This window comes from Lithobates pipiens, unplaced genomic scaffold (genome assembly GCF_037356315.1).
Source record: "Lithobates pipiens isolate NorthernLeopardFrog02 unplaced genomic scaffold, aLitPip1_a1.2 Scaffold_13, whole genome shotgun sequence".
Lineage (NCBI taxonomy): Eukaryota > Metazoa > Chordata > Amphibia > Anura > Ranidae > Lithobates > Lithobates pipiens.
Window position 1 is genome coordinate 448,830,394 of NW_027507718.1, and position 18,739 is coordinate 448,849,132.

The following is an 18,739-nucleotide window of genomic DNA, read 5'->3' on the forward strand; positions in this document are numbered from 1 at the left end:
CCGGGGCGGATGAGGAGGAGCAAGAAGAGCATGCTTTAAACCTTTCTGGGACCCCTGTTGTTGTGCGTGGATGGGGAGAGGAGAATGAAGAGGACCCCCGGTACAAACACAAAATGGCGGAAATGTTACCACCGTCACAGAGGGCTGGCAGAATGGAGCACTTCCAGGCCTTGCTTCGAGAAATGCTGCATTCTGCCTTTGCGTGCGCTGGCAGAGGAGCAATTCCCACTCCCAGAGAAGGAGTTGCGGGTACCAATCCAACAGCGCCTGCAAGAAGAGGCCGGTTTAAAGATGTGTTGGTGACTTTGGATATGAGGTCATTCTTTCAGCCGACCCATCGACAGGTGTCATCCGGATCCAGCATCAGGGAACGCCTAGACCGTCAGGTGTCCGACTACATCGGGTTAACGGCCGATGTGGACGCTCTGAGGAGTGATGAACCCCTGGACTACTGGGTGGGCAGGCTTGACCTCTGGCCAGAGCTTGCCCAATTTGCAATCGAACTGTTGGCTTGCCCCTCATCCAGTGTCCTGTCCAAAAGGACGTTCAGCGCAGCAGGGGGGATTGTGACCGATAAGCGTACTCGCCTAGCTCACGACAGTGTTAACTACCTCACATTTCTAAAAATGAATGAGGCATGGATCTCGGAGGAATTCAACACATGTGACCAGTAGACCATGTATATGTCTATAAACAATTTTTTTAATCGAGCACAGAGACCTTCTTTCTTCATTTGGCTCACTTCCTTGTCCAAAAAAGCACACCGTACTATATGCCCATACCCTCCTCTTTGAAGAGGTTTAGCGGTGTCATATTTCTACTGGGGCTGCTTATTATGAGGGGCTGCCACCATCCCTGTGCTGTGCTGACATCCTCCTGGGGCTGTACCTCTGCTGTGCATATTATGAGGGGCTCCCACCATCCCTGTGCTATGCTCATTATGAGGGGCTCCCACCATCCCTGTGCTGTGCTGACTTCCTCCTGGGGCTGCTTATTATGAGGGGCGCCCACCATCCCTGTGCTGTGCTGACTTCCTCCTGGGGCTGCTTATTATGAGGGGCTCCCACCATCCCTGTGCTGTGCTGACTTCCTCATGGGGCTGCATATTATGAGGGGCTCCCACCATCCATGTGCTATGCTGACATCCTATTGGGGCTGCTTATTATGAGGGGCTCCCACCATCCCTGTGCTATGCTGACATCCTCCTGGGGCTGCTTATTATGAGGGGCTCCCACCATCCCTGTGCTATGCTCATTATGAGGGGCTCCCACCATCCCTGTGCTATGCTCATTATAAGGGGCTCCCACCATCCCTGTGCTATGCTCATTATGAGGGGATCCCACCATCCCTGTGCTATGCTGACTTCCTCCTGGGGCTGCTTACGGTGCAGGTGTCAGTGCTTTATGTCACGCTGCTGATGTCAGTGCTCTCTATCACGGTGCTGCTGTCAGTGCTGTATATCACGGTGCTGGTGTTAGTGCTTTATGTCACGCTGCTGATGTCAGTGCTCTCTATCACGGTGCTGTTGTCAGATCACTCTATCACGGTGCAGGTGTCATTGCTGTATGTCACACTGCTGATGTCAGTGCTCTCTATCACGGTGCTGGTGTCAGATGACTCTATCACGGTGCAGGTGTCATTGCTGTATGTCACGCTGCTGGTGATCATCTCCTGCACCCTCTTCTTTGCCTACCCTGGTCCCTGACCTTCCCTCTCCTCCATTGCCTTCATGCGCTCCACAGTCCTGAATTGTCACAACAATTTCCCATATAAAAAAAGAATGCTTGTAGTTGTCGATCCCAGATTCACCTCATACATGTGTTATGTCATTGGCCATGTGGTGGGACTATGTTTGCACAGCTAGTAATTATTTTGTGGCTGCAAATTTGACCTGTAGGTTTGCGAAGTTCGCCTCCCATTGAAGTCAATGGGGCCCGCCGCGAACGTTCCGGTTTGCGAACTATCGGCCGCGTTCGCGAAACGTCCCGTCAGAAGTTCGTCCATCACTATATACCAGTGTCCATCACCTGAAGGTGGCCTATAACCCATTAAGTTATTACTTAAGGATCTGTGTCCCATGATGTACTCCAAGAAAAGGATTTTACAGGTAAGCTGTTATAAAAATCCTATTATTGGATGTAAAAGAATACAAATAAATACCTCTGTGTTCCAACCTCAATCCCATTGGAATACAGTTGAGGAGACTGAGCAGTCAAAACGTTCAAAAAGTATGCATGAATTTAAATGGGCCAAATAGCCATGAATGCCTGTATATACCAATTGACCAAATACAGCTAAATAAACTGGCTGAGGTTTTTTACCAAGACGTGTTAGCTGGCTATTAAATATAGAGGTTAATGTTACTGTTAAAATTGATATGTACTGTATATGTAAAATATTGTGTGTTTGTTAAATAAGTCAGTCTCTTTTCATTATTATGCACTTTGCAAAAATTGGGTCACATTTTTGTAGGCTTCCAAGCATAACTCTAGACATGGTTTTATTGGGGCCTGTTTAAAATGTTTTGCACTATGTGGGGGGAAGTGGGGTCCTTCATGCTGCATTTTTGGTTCATTGATCTGTATTTTGTCATGGTGACACATTAGTTGTTAATGCCATAACTCCTATATTATACAGCTGTCACTAGTAATACTCAGACCGGTCACATTGCAAGCAAAGCTAGGACGTTTATAACTCATAAAGTAGGATAGTAGGCACAAGGTAATGCCTAACCACATCCACCTGTATGGTTGATCTTAACAGTTTTCCATATCCATGGGATGTTCCACATCCCACAATGCATTGCTTCAGGCCCAGCTACTAATTGTATGCATATCTCTAAACTATATTATTTTTCATGAAGCTAGTATTTTGTGTAGGAACCTTGAGGAGCTCTGGTGGCACTTTGAGGACTCTTACTGTAACCAAGATTATGATATGGCTGCCGGAGAAATGTTAGTTTAGATATTTCACATTGGGGTTACAGAAACTCCAATATTCTCTTTATCTGCATACATACTGTATATGCATTAATGGCAGGAGTTCCATAATACCTGAAACTGCTACAATTAATTTATCAGTAATCACTGTTCATTTCTTCATCATATGGGATATGTTATACTAACAGCTGAAATGGAAAGGGTTCAGGACAGAATTTATTAACACAACATGCTTGAAATGTACTTGCATTGGACTATTAGAAAAGCAATTTTAGGGTCCCAAAATGGGGATTATTTTAGTACAGCTTAAGCAAAAGAAGCCTCAGTCTTTGGCTAAAGCAGCATATAGCACAGAGGTACCCCAATAATAGCACAGTAATATAAAGTATTTGTATTTAGGAAAACTCGGCTGTGTGTTTGAATAGTTTTATTTGTCAGCATTTAGAGTACCAGGCTCTGGGGCTGAATCTGAATGTTATAATCAATTATTCATATTAAACAGTGTTATTAAAAACTACAGTGCTCTTACAAGGAAATGACTGACACTGCTACAAGTTTAATTATGTAGGAAGCACTTAGTCTTCTGTATTTGTCTGATGAGATTGATTCACTTTGCAAGCAATAACCACAGCATCTTAGAGCCAGCAATAAATTATACTAAAGACTCTCTTATTCCACAATGGGGTGATAAAGATGATGCATGTGACTGTCCTGAAATAAATGAAGAGGAAACTCTGATCATCGCATAAAGTAGAAGAGATGTGACAAAGTGTCTGCTGAGAGAATTACTCTGTTATTACTGTCCTGCTTATGTTCACCATCCTTATTATACAAGGACTTCACTTCATTGCTAATAATTACATATACAGCATGTAGGAAAATAGAAAATATTATTTTCCAGAGTATTGTATCACAGAGATATGAAGCTTGCCTTTGCTGACCTTCTTCTGCAAAGTGCTGATTGCCCATCATGCCAAAATCAGTTATTATTTTTCCATTGTTTATCTAGAAAAATAATGTAGATTATGATTAGGGTATAAAAGATGAAGTCCAGGCCTTCCCAAGCTGCCTGGCAACTCCACTTGCCAACCCTGCTACCAAATAAGACACTCTGACACCAACTGGGATTCAATGGCAACGCCTATATAGTCTATAATGCCGTACTCCTTAACAACTATGGTCAGTGACTGCTGCATCTTTGTTACTGTTTTTGCCTGGTGCAGAAACTTTCTGTTGGTAATCTTGGGTCTTGATTTACATACCACCCCTGCCCTAAACTGCTGCAGTCCCCCAATATCCAGCCTAAAAAGGGTATTATCTCTGGTTAAATACACATTGTTAAATAACATTAATTAAGAAAATAACTAATAAATATTGGAAAGTGGGTGTAACTGATGACTGCTTTTGCGCTAATATCTTTTGGTTTTCAATTTTTTCTTAAAGTATCTGTTTAAGATTCAAATGCCAAACAATTAGCCTTGCGTGTGAAAATATGAATCGAGAGTATTACCAAATACCAGTCCGATGACCGGTACATTGAAGGATTGCTCAGATTTTATGTACTGTTAAAATCTAGCTAAAGGCAGACAATTTTTTTTTTCATTTGGGATAGAGTAAGAGGGATTAGAACAGCAGTCAGGTTTTTTTTTTGCTGTCTTTGCCCTTATTAGGTAGATTCATCCTCTCTATTTTTTCTGTTTATTGTTTTAACCAAGAGTAAACGTGAAAGAAAATCCCAAATTTGGGCTGTCGCAAAAACAGGAATAAAGGAGAAATCTTCCAATGGGGACACTAGTTCTGGTGACAACCAGGAATTGCATCACTTTGGAAGGATTTCCTTTCACTTTCTGTTTTGGCTATGAAACAGGAAGTGAAGGGAAATCTCCCTAATGGGACACGGAAGAAAAAACTAACAGGGGTTATGACTCTTCTTTAAGGAGAAGTATGGGCTTTAAAAAAAAACAAAAAGAAAATCTATGTTCACCTTTATCTGTCCCACGCGGGCTCTAAGACCAAGAACTGAGCGCTCACATGACCCTGTTTCTGGTCTGCTCCAAATCGAGAACAATGACAGTCAGTCACTGCTCTCTGTTCTGCTTTACCAGCACTCCCTAAAGCCCAAAGGGAGGGGGCAGGTGCAGATGACTGCAGCTCTCAGCTGCATGCTGAAAGGTAAAGCCAGCTGTCAATCAGGCAGCGGGTTGGATCCTGATAATGCTGTTGGGATCCTATTTTATCCTTGTGCGGCTCTGCCCCGCCAGTTGATAGCAGGCCATAGCCCACTGTCAGCTGACTATGAGTCATTGGAGGGCAAAAGTAAGCATACTACTGTTTTCCTCGAAGTATGGCCAAAAAAGCTTTGGCCATACTCCTCTTATACAAAATTAAATAAATTAAAAATGAAAGGCTTTCTATTTAGTAACTTTGACCTACTAAAGTTTTCCTCTTGAGCCTTGATCTATTAAAAGGTTAACAATGAACAAGCCTGCAGCTTAAAAGTTAAGTGAAACTGCGTTGACTGCAGCATCTGACTGTAGGGAACCAATGACAAAAAATGCAATTATTGCTGTGGTCAACCTAATCATAATTCAAGAACCATCTTTTTTTAAGGTCTAACCCTGATATGTCTGTTTACTTTCCCAGCAATCAAGGAGACCAAAGAAGCTTTAGAGAAGGTCAGCGTGTCAGTGGAAGTGCTACAGGAAGTGATGGACAGGCTAAATGCAAACCTTACAGATGCCAAGATACAGCTGATAAGCACATTGAGTGACCCAGCATGTTTCACTGACATTGCTCTAATTCCTTGCATCAGAATCAAGAATTCCCTCTCACAGCTGCAAGTCAATGCAAATTTCAGCTCGGTAAGAAACATAAAGGTAATGGGAATTTGAATAGTATTACCTATCTTGTTGGTTGGACTGTCTGGAAAATCCAGGGAAATTCAGGGTCATATTTTAATCAAGGCACTTTAATCACATCATTGAAGTTAGATTTATAGTTGTCCAAGTTGTATTGCAATAATAAAATCTCCATTTGTTTTTCACAGTTACCAGATGTAAGCCGCTATCTCGAAAAATTAAACAATGTTCTCAAAATTGATCTTAGCATTTTGGTGCAAAAGGTAAGCCACATCTGGATTTTTTATTAGACTTTACTCGTTGGAATGGTATTATTTTACATTTGTTAGGGAGAGTAACAAAAGAAAGAGTTAGACAAGAGTGAAAAATAATAAAGTCCCTGCTTATTTCTGCTAATGATCAACAAATCTAGTGCCTCAGTCATTGGCAGCAACGATGGTCATCATGTGTGAAAATGTCTGAAATTTATACTGTCTGTAATTCAGTCATAGAATACAATAGGTTTCTCCCTTTCATGTTGGAAGGAAATTTTAGTGGATGCTGAAAGAGAATTTAAGGTGAATTGAAGTGGGGGAGTGGGTGGTTGGGGAGTTGGGCACAGATGGCAATGGTTGAAACTACTAGAGGGGAAGTGCAGATGTAAATACTGCTTTTGGGACAGTGCAGCCAGGTGGTTCAACCATAGCACTACATTCACATCAACATGTGTTTTTAATTTAGTGTACATTAGGTAAACTTTATATTGAGGTTACTTCATTTTTAAAATGAAATCAGGGACACCATGGGCCTTTTTCCCTTGTTCCCTTTTAGTTGAGGGTAGCAGAAGTAAAATGAAATCCAGGGCAGAAGTACCCAGGCCATAGAAGAAATACAGAGCAGTTTCCTACTAGGAAATTCAGTTTAATTTTAAATGTTGAACTTTGAACTAAATTGATATACGCATTTACCTTTATGATTCAAAAAATAAAGATAGACTGTATAAAATGATTTTTTTTTTTACTTTTATATCTCTAGGGATATGCCGCTTTCAATAGCACTCCAGAAATGGTGCAGAATCAAACCAGGAACATCGAAGAAGGTCAGTGCTTCTTTTAATGACAAATTGATATTTTTGTAGGACATCCTTTCTTTATTACTTTATTATATATTAGCCTAAGAGGTACACGTATTAGCCTCACAAAGCCTGTAGATACGGCCAGAATATGGACCATTCTGAAAACTGTAATTTCCCACTTTCCCATGCCATTGGCGTAATCCTATTGGCCAGTGATTCAGCCTATCATATTACTGGGCTAGTAGTAATGTGAGGGGACTTAACATAGTTGCAATGGAAAAACATACAAAACATAAAGGACAAATATGCTTTTATACACTTGCCCCCCCCCCCCCTCCCCATTCAAATGCAGCCTGCCTTTTAAAATACTTACCACCTTCTTCCCCCAGTGATCTTCACTGTGAAGCCCACCTTCCTGCTCCAGTGATCTTTACTATGAAGTTTTGCCTGGTGCCACAATTTTTGGAGTCCAAAAGTCCCTGCCTGGTCCTCTTTTCTACACATGTCCACCAAGGCCCCTTTCACGTCTAAAAATAAACCATATTCATTGATGCCTCCAGCCATCCAGTAAAGTATGGTTCAACCGTAGGTATGGATGGGACCAAGGTCAGGAGTGAAGGTGTAGAAGAGGAAACAGGGTGGTAGGAAAGAATAAACAAGTGTAGTTTTCTAGGAGAATAGGTATTAAAGTGTTTGTGAGAAGGAAGTATGAATAAAAGTGTTAACTAGTACTTAGAATTTGTGACAAGACCCAAGAGGTTTTTTTAGGAAATCTGGAGGTTTGTTAGGAAGAAAGAGGGAAGTCTATGGAACGAAGAAGGAAATACAAAGGGTTTTTAGCCAACAAGAAATATTCAGGAGGATGTCCTACAATGAACACTATAGAGAGGAATAACCACACTACTCAAGTGTTTCATGTGTGTCCACATTTAGTATTTTGTGCCGTTGTTTCCAGGGAACAGAAAAATGCTTTGGCCAAAAAAAAGGTTCTGTCACTAAATATTCTCCACACTTCAAAAAGCTCAGGAGGTTTGCAGCCATCAAGGGTGGCACAAAGGAAGATATCATCTTATTCTAAAAAGCTGAGAGTCCTTGAGAAAAAAATAAGAACATTATTACCGCAAAACAACATGGAGTTTACAGAGCTTTATATTTATGTCCATTATAGTAGCCTGCAGATGAATGAAATTCTGGAGTGATTTTCAGCTCATTGCTTGGTGTTCTGGGTAGTAGTTTATGTGAGACTCACCAGAAGCTTATTGCACGGGCTTGTAATAACAGCATGCAGCAATTTTATCAGCCATCAAAACTAATATTCTGTTAAGTGTTATAAAGCAGATATTAATTAACTTCTGTACACACTGCCAAAAGCCACAATCACAAAGTTGTAAATCAAGTTATGAAATGTAAGTTTCCTCCCTACTAATTAGTGGTTGCTGACATTGTGGTAAATTACAGTAATAGCATTTACAGTTTATATCTGGGATGTTTCATCTGATTGATCTGAACAAGCAATGAGAGCAGATTTTTCTTTGTCTACTGTTACAAGTTTGGGATAAAAAGTGAAAGGAAACAGTAGAAAAAATATAAGATAATGAGACATTTTAAAATGTTTAGAAAAAATGTGCTTATAGTTGAACATATGTACTAAATTGTTTATTAAGGATGAACTCCAAGCTAACTGTTTTACAAACTAGCATTTAAAGGAGAAATTTGGGGTTTCTAAAACAATAAAGCTTTATACTCACCTCTATGCTGCAGCATCGGTGTGGTGCTTCAGCTGTCCCACGTTGTCTCACATGATCACTGATTGGTCAGTTTTCGGTCTGCTCAGAGTGGAGACTGTCAGCCCTTTCTCTCCCCTCTGCCCCTCCAGCACTTACTGGTACTCCGGGGTAAAGATGGAGCCGCTACAGTTGGCTTTAGCTTTCAGATATGTGCTGTGAACCAGACGCAGTTGTCAAGCAGGCAACTGAGTGGATGCCAACAATATGGTGTGACGACAGCTGACAGCAGGCAATAGCCCACTGTTGGCTGGTTTTGGGTCACAGGAGAGCAAAAGCAAGTGCACTCCTGTGACTCACAAAAGAAGCATGGCCAAAAAAGCTTTGGCTATACTACTCGTTTAAAACATGACAAATGGTTTACAGCCCACCATGCCCACCGTTACTTAACCCCTTGGTGCTGACAGTACGCATATATACGGCCTCTCAGCCTAGTGGGCCTTAACAGGGTTGCCAAATATAAGCAGCTGAGTGTGTAAGTGCTCCCTACACACTCCCAGCACGGCAGCCGACGGGGATCGGTAAGCTTCCGAGGCATACTTGCGATCGGTAGCTTTCCAATCATGTGACCACTGAGACTCTTATAGGGCAAGGAGGCAGCTGGTGGAAAGGGTTTAAAGAGAGAGCACATGGAGATGGTTTTGTCTGATTGAAAAGTTGAATAGAGCCTCCTGATAAAGCTTAAGTCACTTCTCAAACTGGTGTGTACATTTTAGTTGGAGCTATTGAACTTTGTGAATACCAGGCTTTTTACAAAACATGAGATAAAGTTGGCTCAATAATAGCCAAATAATATTCATATGCGATTTTTCATATTTACCTGATTGAAGAAGATTGAAAATATTTTTCTTAAATCTTTTTTGTTTCTGACCATAATAAGTTAAACATAATGTGTTAATAATCCCCATGCTTTCCCTTTAACTTGTATTATAGTACAATACCTCAGAAGCCTAATCTGACCTTCTCTTCTGTGTAATGAAGCTGGCTGTTGTGTTTGGTCTCATTGCAGATGGAAATTTTCTTTTCAACACATTATTGTTGGATTTTTTGAATCTTGAAATAAATGAATGAAGCGAAAATGAAAAGTTACACTCATAGCCCTCATCCCCCCCCTCCAAAAAAGGGTCTCTTTTCTGCCCAACCACCCCAGTACTTTATTGAAGTATCCACCAGCATATCAGATAATCTTTCCCATTTATTAAAGTTTAACTGTTTAACTTGTTTCCCAACAAATTGGGACCCCTAGAGCTCTTGTAGACTTAGGTTTAAGGCTGGATTCACACCTTTGCATTTTTAGTGCTTTTTGCAGATTTGCACTACAGTCCATTTAACATGGTTTCCTATGGAACACATTCTGTAGTGCAAATCTTCAAAATGCAAAAAGCACTACAAATGCATAGGTGTGAATCCAGCCTAAGAGCAGGATCACGCTTTTCCATTAAGGTAACACACATTACCTTGGTGTGATCCTGGCCTTAATGTGTCCTCCTCTAGTAATTGAAGTTCTGTCGTTGCTATCTTCTCCTAGTGTTTTTCCAGGTTCAGAGTCTCCTTTGTTCAGCCTTGGTTCATCACATGTAACTTCTGTATGCACGGGGAAGTATCATCACTCCAAGTCCCGCCTCTGGATTGTACACTGCACATGCATGGCAATTGGTGTACAATTAGAAAAGAATTGTTAGCAGGAAGAAAAAAAGATTTTATGGCAGAAGATGCCTACAGAGTCTAAAATAAAATATATAGAAACAAAGAGTTTACAAAGAATCAAAACAAGAGTTTTAAAGCAGCAACACACACCAATAAATTAAGCCAATCTCTTTTAAGTGACTAAAACTTTATTTACACCATATATTCCTTTAAAACGATGGTGACTAGTTTATAAATATAGTCTGCAGTTACTAGATAAATATAGATTTGCAGCCATGCAGAATAGCTCAAGTCTTGATGGATGTTCATCCTCATGGAGGAAACCACCCTCACCATCGTAATCTTCTCCCAGGCATGAGGAAAGAAATGTGCAAATAAAATGAAGGATAGACACTGAAATGTTTCTAAAATCTTTCTGTGCAAATACTATGTTAAGAGTAAAAATACTAATGCCATGCTTTGTTTTCCATTACTAACAAAATCTTTTTGGACCTGTTTTTGGATTAATATCTCAGCTATTCCTTGTAAGTTCTTCAAGATGATACAGTTCCAGAGGAGCCACCATGTTTCTTATACCGTAAAGTCATAGCTTTCTGAAGCAAACATTTTATTACTTTACAACTTCTAATTTTCTGTTTCTGGTGTTCAGTAGTGGAATTGCACTGAATTAAAACATCCATTTAATTGGGCATATCTTAACCAAAGCATAAAAAATGTATATATTGCAGTTTCCAGTACTTAGATGTGGTCTTTGCATTAGTTCTCTATTGTCAGGCTTTTTTCCTTTATTTTTTACCTGGTGATCCTGCCAGTAATACACTTCCTGAGGCTGACAACGCACACTCACTCTACTGTATCTATGGAGGAGCAGCTTTGTCACCCTAGAACAGAATTACAGATTTACCCTCTTCTCTTCTCGTCTCTTCTGTTCAGCAGTCTTTATAGATGTACAATATAACTGTTAAGAGCAGAACACAACCATTGAGCACAGGAGGTCAACTTTAACTTAGTTAACTTTACTTAATTAGTTAACTTTACTTAATCTATTGGCCAAAAATACCTCCAATAGGTATTTAGGTATCCAATAATAGCTCTATTAATGGTGCAGAGGTAAATATATAAATATAAATATATATATATATATATATATATATATATATATATATATATATATATATATATATATATATATATATATATGTATATTTTTTTCGCTTTTGCTTGAATTCAATTAATTTAGTAATTTCCATAATTATAACAATATATCAGCCTCCAAATACATAAATTATTCTGGTATTCCAATTTGTTCATGTATGTTAGATGAGTGTAATATGCACACTATCCTACAAAGATCTGGGCCAAAGATTAAATTATAAAACACAGCTATTTCTTATAAAACAAGTCTCTTTCAAGTCTCAACATCACAGAAAGAATATGGATGTTCTTACTTGGAAATAAGTCCCAGGGGCAAAAGTAGAAAAAATGCCTTAAATTCCAAAACTTGAAGTCAAAACTGACAGAGAAAAAAAAAACATTTCATGAAATATTCAGTCTTGAAAGAAAACTCTGACTCTACGGACAAAGATCCATTGAACATCATTTGAGTTTGTGTCATGTGTGTTTTGTGGTGTTCATGTTTCACTCTGTTGCTTGTTCTTCCTTTTTTCATCACATCAATTTATTAAATTGTGTAAAACATTGTATGGCCAATTGAAGGCAGAACTGATATTTCGCATCTGGTTGGATGCCTTCCTCATGCATTAAAATATCAGTTCTGGGTGGTTTTGCCCGTTAAAGCCCAGGGAAGGGTAGAAACTCTGTTAGGTTTTGTTTTCCCATCACTTCTTTTCTTGGGCACAGAGGGTTAGAAGGGCAGGAAATGATGGGATATCTGTCCAAAAGGGTAAAAAAAATACAAAATTAAAGATTATTTTTAGTGCATTGGGAAAAGATTAGATCCTCATTAAGATTTTTAATGCTTCCTGTCCTGTGGTACCCATTTCCCTCTTGTCCCCTTTTTTCCCGTCCTTGTGTTACAGGGAAACAAGTATAGGTACGGTAAATCTTTCCACACGAGTCACAGAAAGCAATAAACACAAATACTAAAAAATAAAGATGGGCTTTAATAGGCAACACAAAGGCTGCCACCCTAGTACTATCCAGCTTCTTTAATAAGCGGTTGCAAACTGAAATGAGATATTCAAAGTTCATTAACCTACAGGAACAAGGAATCAGCAAACGCTTTTTTACAGAATACAGAAATCTGTTTCTGGCTTACTGTAATCCTCATTGTTTTTGCACTGTCTTGTTTAATAAGTATGTATTTCACTCATAATCTGTAGAGACTCATGGGAAATGTAGTTCATAGCTACCCATAATTTTCATTTGCCAATAAAAAATAGCAACTATAATAATAGTAAGAGTAACTGTGTATATTTTCTTTTTTAGATGTTAAGAACGTCTTGGATTCCATCGGAGTAAACATCACACAGTTTTCAAAAATGATCCCAATTCTTCATGTCATATCAAATATGACGTCATACCTAACACAGAGTGAGATGTTTGTGCGGGAGTACTACCCTGTAGTTGAACAGTACGACTTTTACAGGTATCACCAATTCTACAGTTAAGGTCCTAAAGCTTAAGGAGGTTGTACAATTCGCATGTATAGTAAGTGGTTCTGCCATGAGAAAAGTGCAGGGGCTGTCATTGTAGACCTTCTTTTAGAAATGCTGGATGCCTGGTTGTGTCTGACTTCGGTCATTCTGAGTCCCTATTCTAGAACAAGCATGCTGTAAATGAGTATAAGAAAAGTGTCAGCACTCCTTATTTCTACATTTGTTGTAGGTCAACAATTCAGACTGCGGCTGGTTAAAAAAAACAGCTGACATTCAGCTCATGTGTATGCCTGTCTGTCCGACAGAAGCCGGCCAATTGGCCAGCTTCTGTTGGACATGCATGCTGGAAAACCAGCATCTGACCGACTCCCGATCAGCACTCTAAGCCAATGGCAGATCAGAGTGTTCTGGTGGAAGGGCCGTCCCCCTATCAGAACACAACAGTTCAGAGGGGGGAGATTGCTGAACTAATCTCACATGGTTAGTACTGCAGCTCCGACCGGAGCTCTTTGTTTTTTTTTTTTCCGTTAAACCCATGGGTTTGAATGGAAAAAAAACAGATAGTGTGTACTCAGCTTAACATTTTAAAAGGAGAGTTCTGTAATGACAGCTTCCATTAACTCTTTTGTGACTGAAGGTTATTGATGCCTAGGTGCCTAGGCCAAATTTGATCACCGTCTTCGCATGTGTTGGTTAACAACATAACAATAACTCTATAAACAATTATCTTATCTAAATAAGAACATACTGTAAAAGGTTCTTTTTGAATATAGTTTATTAACCACTTCAGTCCCAGAAGGTATTACCCCTTAATGACCAGGCCATTTTTTGCGATATGCACTGCACAGTCATGCAACGCTGTACCCAAATTCAATTGTTGTCCTTTTTTTGCTATAAATAGAGCTTTCTTTTGGTGCTATTTGATCATCTCTGCATTCATTTTTTGCGCTATAAACAACAACAAAAAGAGTGACAATTTTGAAAAAAAAACACAATATTTCTTACTTTTTTTACTCTGCTATAATAAACATCCAATAAAAAAAATGTAAGAAATCTAATTTCTTCATCAATTTAGGCCAATATGTATTCTGCTACACATTTTTGGTAAAAAAAAATCCCAATAAAGTTATAGCGTCTAAAAATGATGGGCTATTTTTATGACATCTTTATTTATTTATTTATTTTTTCCTTGTAATGGTGGCGATCAGCGATTTTTTTAGCAGGATTAAATGCGTCCCTATGGGGTGCTTGCTAACTGTGTTGGGGTTGCTCTGATTGGGGGAGCACAGAGATCAGTTTTCCTGCTTAGCAGGAAGACAAGATCTTTATCTTCACCCCTGTCAGACCGCCGTTCTGCCTCTCTCGGGAACGATCGCGGGTTACCACTGATTGGCTCCCCCTCTATCCAATCAGCACACGAGCCCCCTAGTGGCTATTGCACGAAATCACGTACAGGTACATGATTTTGTGCAATAGAGCCAACCTGCCATAGTATATGTACGTTAGGCAGTTGGCACGTGGTTACAAAATAATCCTTCCATGTTTTTATTATAGACACATCGGCAAAAAATGTTTTTTTGTATTGAATGTCATTTTTTAATAGTCCAACTATATCTGGCAGTTATACTATTAAATAGATGGTAACCTGAAAGCGGCAATGTTTATTTGCAGGATGAAGGCTTTCATTTCTGTCAGTTAATGTCAAAGATGACCTAGTGATCACATGATCAGAGCGGACTTTGATTGGTTTCCAATCATCTAGATTGAGATCCAGCAGCCATGCCATACATAAACTGCTGCTTTTCAAAGAGGGGAATGTTTAGTAATGTTTCCTGAGCATGAGAAGGATTGCAGGCCTTAGCTGTTGGTTCTGCAAGGAGATGACATTTATTAACACATCCACAAATTGACAAATACATTTTCTATGTTTAGTTAACACTTTTAAGAAATGTAATTTATTAAATCTCTTACTGCCTATAGAATCATTTCTGAATTTGAAACCATTTATAGTGATTAAATGCGTGAGTTGGTATGTTCTCGGGATACCAACATTTGAAATATTTTTGGCCGGAAACCTTTGAACATTTTCTAATACATGGAAACAACTATTGGTCATAAAGCAAAACTCAGAAAATCCACCTTAAACAGATAAAGACTACAGAATTTGTTAGTTAGCTGAGACTGCTTTAACACTTAAATTTATTTTTTTCTAGAATAGTGTAAACATCAATGTGTGAATTAAACTTATGAAAAATACTCTGCATCTAGAGCTGTGTTACATTCCTCATATTTTAATATTTCCTGTGATCATTATTTGAATGTGATTTCATAAACATCTCACACTGAGGCATATGCAAATGAATTCACAAATACTTTAAATTCCTGTCAGACTGACTGAAGAGATTGATCTAAAATGTCAGGTTTACGAGGCTGAATGATAAGGTTTGAGTCCAAGCTTGTTGTATGATACTAGACATTTGCTGTATCCCATATGTTACATATTGCTGGATGGTTAAGGGTCATAGTATTTTTTTTTTTTTTTATGATTCATTTTTTTTACCTTAGGTTGTTTGATACAGGTTGAAAAAGGCAATTGCTTTAGGATGTATAATATGTAAGGTATATCCCTTTGAATGCAGTGGAAGAGACCAAAGACTCAAATGTGATAGTGTAAAACTGGCCCCAAAATCATAGCTGTGAACGATTCCTGTCACCTTAGAAATACTCTCAGAGTATATTTTACCAGTACATAGCGTACCGGTCATCAGTTTGTCAGGTCAAAGGGATTAAACATACACCATCTTCTTTTTTCCTATTCCTTTCTTTTCAGTCTCCATTTTCTTCTTCAAATTTTTCCACAATGTCCATTTTCCTCTTCTCCTCTTTTACCTTTTCCCTTTATTGTACTCCTCGGCACTTGATGTATATGTGCTGTAAGCAGAGTGGCTAAATACCGATAAGTGCTTCCTGCCATGTTGATTCAGCAGCAATAGTTTGCAGTAATTCTGCAGCCTTTTTTTAAACTAATATTAGATTCCCTAACTGGGCACCTCACCTGGGTGACCATTAGGACACTGACTGGGTCCAAATTCATTTTAATGACACTTGGGAGACAGACTTGTAAGGCCTCGGGAACCCTGCCTGATACAGCTGACGTGCACCCCCAAAAATAAAATTACTCTTTTAAAAGAACGCAAAAAAAAGGTTAGACCTCTGCCAAGTTTTTATTGCAGCCTGTGTCTACGTTGTGGAGATGAATATAGAAAGTCCAGCACACTCCATACAGAAATAAGACCCAATCATAGGAGTGTGGTGAAATGGCGAATGGTGCAGTCAAAATAGAAGTCCAATTCAAGATATCAGAAACACATCATGTTTAGATAAACAGAACACTTTAAAGGTTCACATTTTTGTTCTAAAATCCAGCTCCACCATGTACCACCATGTACCAATCTACCATAAAAGCTTTCTTTGATTTTGAGAACAAGGCCTTACCTTAGCCCTTGCTGTATTTATTAGAAAGCTTCATCACTTCCTAATATATAGGTTTGGGATAGAGAAACCATTAAGACACATTAAGAAGTTTACCAGCTGACCTCATTAGCACACACATCATGCATTGACCTCATTAAAACTCACACCCTTCTCACATCAACTATGTTTGCACAGCATCCCTGACATTTCTCCATGCATGCATTTGCCTGGCTTCCCCAGCATCTCTCCAAACGGGCCTGGGCCGCATGCAGCCCACAGGTTGGACACCCCTGATGTAGTGCAATGGCCTGACTGATTGAATGCAAGGTGATTGAATAGATGGTGTGTCCTCCTATTATTATATAGTTTTGATAAATCTAAAGGAGATTGTACTCAAAGATTGTATAGTGTATGGCCACCTTTATACTCCTAAAATTACCTGGTTGCACTTTCAGTGCCATTAATTGTTAACAACACACCAAACACATTTTGCCACATGAAAAAATGAGTGACAAACGCAGCAAAATGCACAGTAAAAAAAAAATGTGCAACTCACACCATGGCAAAATGTCCCATGAGCTACTTTGTCACGTGTAACGCAGTCCATTGAAATCAATGGGCTCCCCTACGTGTGTCACTGGAAAAATGTGCCAAAAACCGTACGATCTACTACTCTAAGTGTCAATGGGGCCTGAAAGTGAAATTGGTGTGTTTAGACAAGAACACACATCTGTGTATTTCCAAATGCATGGCATACCACACAGAAAATGTGCTTTACATTTCAGAAACGGACTTCAAACGCACCAAAAAATTACGGCAAAAATGCACCACTTCACTCTAAAAAAATAAATAAAACATTTTTGGAGTTTCTTTGGGGTGATTGTTGTGCATAGGGCAGCCCATTCAAGTGAATGGGCAGCCCATTCAAGTGAATGGGCTGCCCTATGTGTGATGAGTGGAAACGCTCCAACATGCCCCCCCCCCCCCAAAGTGTACAAAGTTGTACAATTTCCTTTTAGATCTACCAAAACTATGGAATAGGAGGACCCACCTGAACAATCCATTCAATTTGTATCAAATCAGGCAGATCCTTGTACTACATAGCTGATGGAAGATCTAAAGGAGCTTGTACAACCAGATTGTAGTGTGTTTGGTCACCTTAAGGGAAGACTTAGGTGGTGATATTTTTAATGAGGGAGGTGTGGTCCAGACTGGTATTGCACGCCCTATCATACCCTTTCCTGTAATGCAAAAACACAGAGAATTGTGGACCAGATAAGTGAGAGATAAGAACATTGTGATGGCTGTGCCAGAAATTATATTACAAAACAATTCTATTTATTATGAAAAGTGAAATTCTTGTGCAGCCAAAAAAAGGGTCTTGCATGATTTTGGTGCAGATGCCATGCTATTTGAGCCATAGTGAATATGGCTCAAATTGCACCACTGAAGAATTGCAAGTGATTTGAACATGACTGCGGAGCGATTCCTGTTCACAGTCGCATGCGGTTCTCACACTGCACAAATGTGAACCGGCACTAAAATATCCTGTCTGTTTATCTAAACATGGTGTGCTGCTGACATCTTGGATTGCACATTGTGGAGATTCACCTCACTTCCTCTGCCTGAGACAGCTGTTCTCAAGATAGGAAGACTAGGGAAATCTTCACAGCAGGGTAATAGCCATCAACAATCTCTTGGAATTTTCCCACAGGCAGTCTGTTGGTTTTACAGAAAACAGCACCTTGCTATCAAGAGTGATCGGAGGAAAATGACCAGTTTTTTCAAGGACACAGGACATGCACGTGTACTTTAACAATTATTTTCTACAAGTGCTCCTTTCAACCAAGGACAGGAATTTAGGCTACAGAAGGCATAAGATCACCAAAGCTGATTAACTGAAGATTGGAAAAATGTTGGCTGGTCTGAAGACTTGGGTAATGCCTCCACAGGATCAGAGTTTGGTGTACCAAACAAGAGTGCTTCAGGATGAGGTGGAACAGGACGTTTGCATCATGCGCCTGTACTGTATATGACGTGTGCAGAAATTGTATGGTGCCTTGATGTCAACATGGACCAAAATCCCTAAGAAAATCAAATCCATGCTAAGAGGAATTTGTCCAACTCTGAAGACAAATAGGGTTACTATATATGGAAGATACTTGAGTGGCCACTGAGTATAACCTAACATACAGAAAAGAGGAGATTATGGTTTTCCAAGCAAACAAAAAAACATGAGGCTATTCCATGTCAGCAATACATAAAATATGAATATGAATGAGCTTTAGTTTTGTTTATTGTAAGGGTTTTGTCCCCAGTAGAAATAGGTATGCATTCTGCTTTCATTTAAATGCCATTCCCTGGT

General features: G+C 39.4%; 1 protein-coding gene across 14 annotated transcripts in view; it reads left to right on the forward strand.

Annotated features, from left to right (window-relative positions):
* PROM1 (prominin 1) overlaps positions 1 to 18,739 on the forward strand; it is a 377,121-nt gene that overhangs the window by 234,221 nt on the left and 124,161 nt on the right. For all 14 annotated transcript variants that reach the window (XR_013272366.1, XR_013272373.1, XR_013272375.1 and 11 more), the window contains 4 exons: positions 5,583 to 5,800; positions 5,986 to 6,060; positions 6,812 to 6,875; positions 12,731 to 12,890. Coding sequence is in view for 4 of the 14 variants with exons in the window: in XM_077477743.1 (XP_077333869.1) it covers positions 5,583 to 5,800; positions 5,986 to 6,060; positions 6,812 to 6,875; positions 12,731 to 12,890 (517 nt within the window). In the remaining 10 variants the exon portion in view is untranslated. The remainder of the gene's footprint in view (positions 1 to 5,582; positions 5,801 to 5,985; positions 6,061 to 6,811; positions 6,876 to 12,730; positions 12,891 to 18,739) is intronic.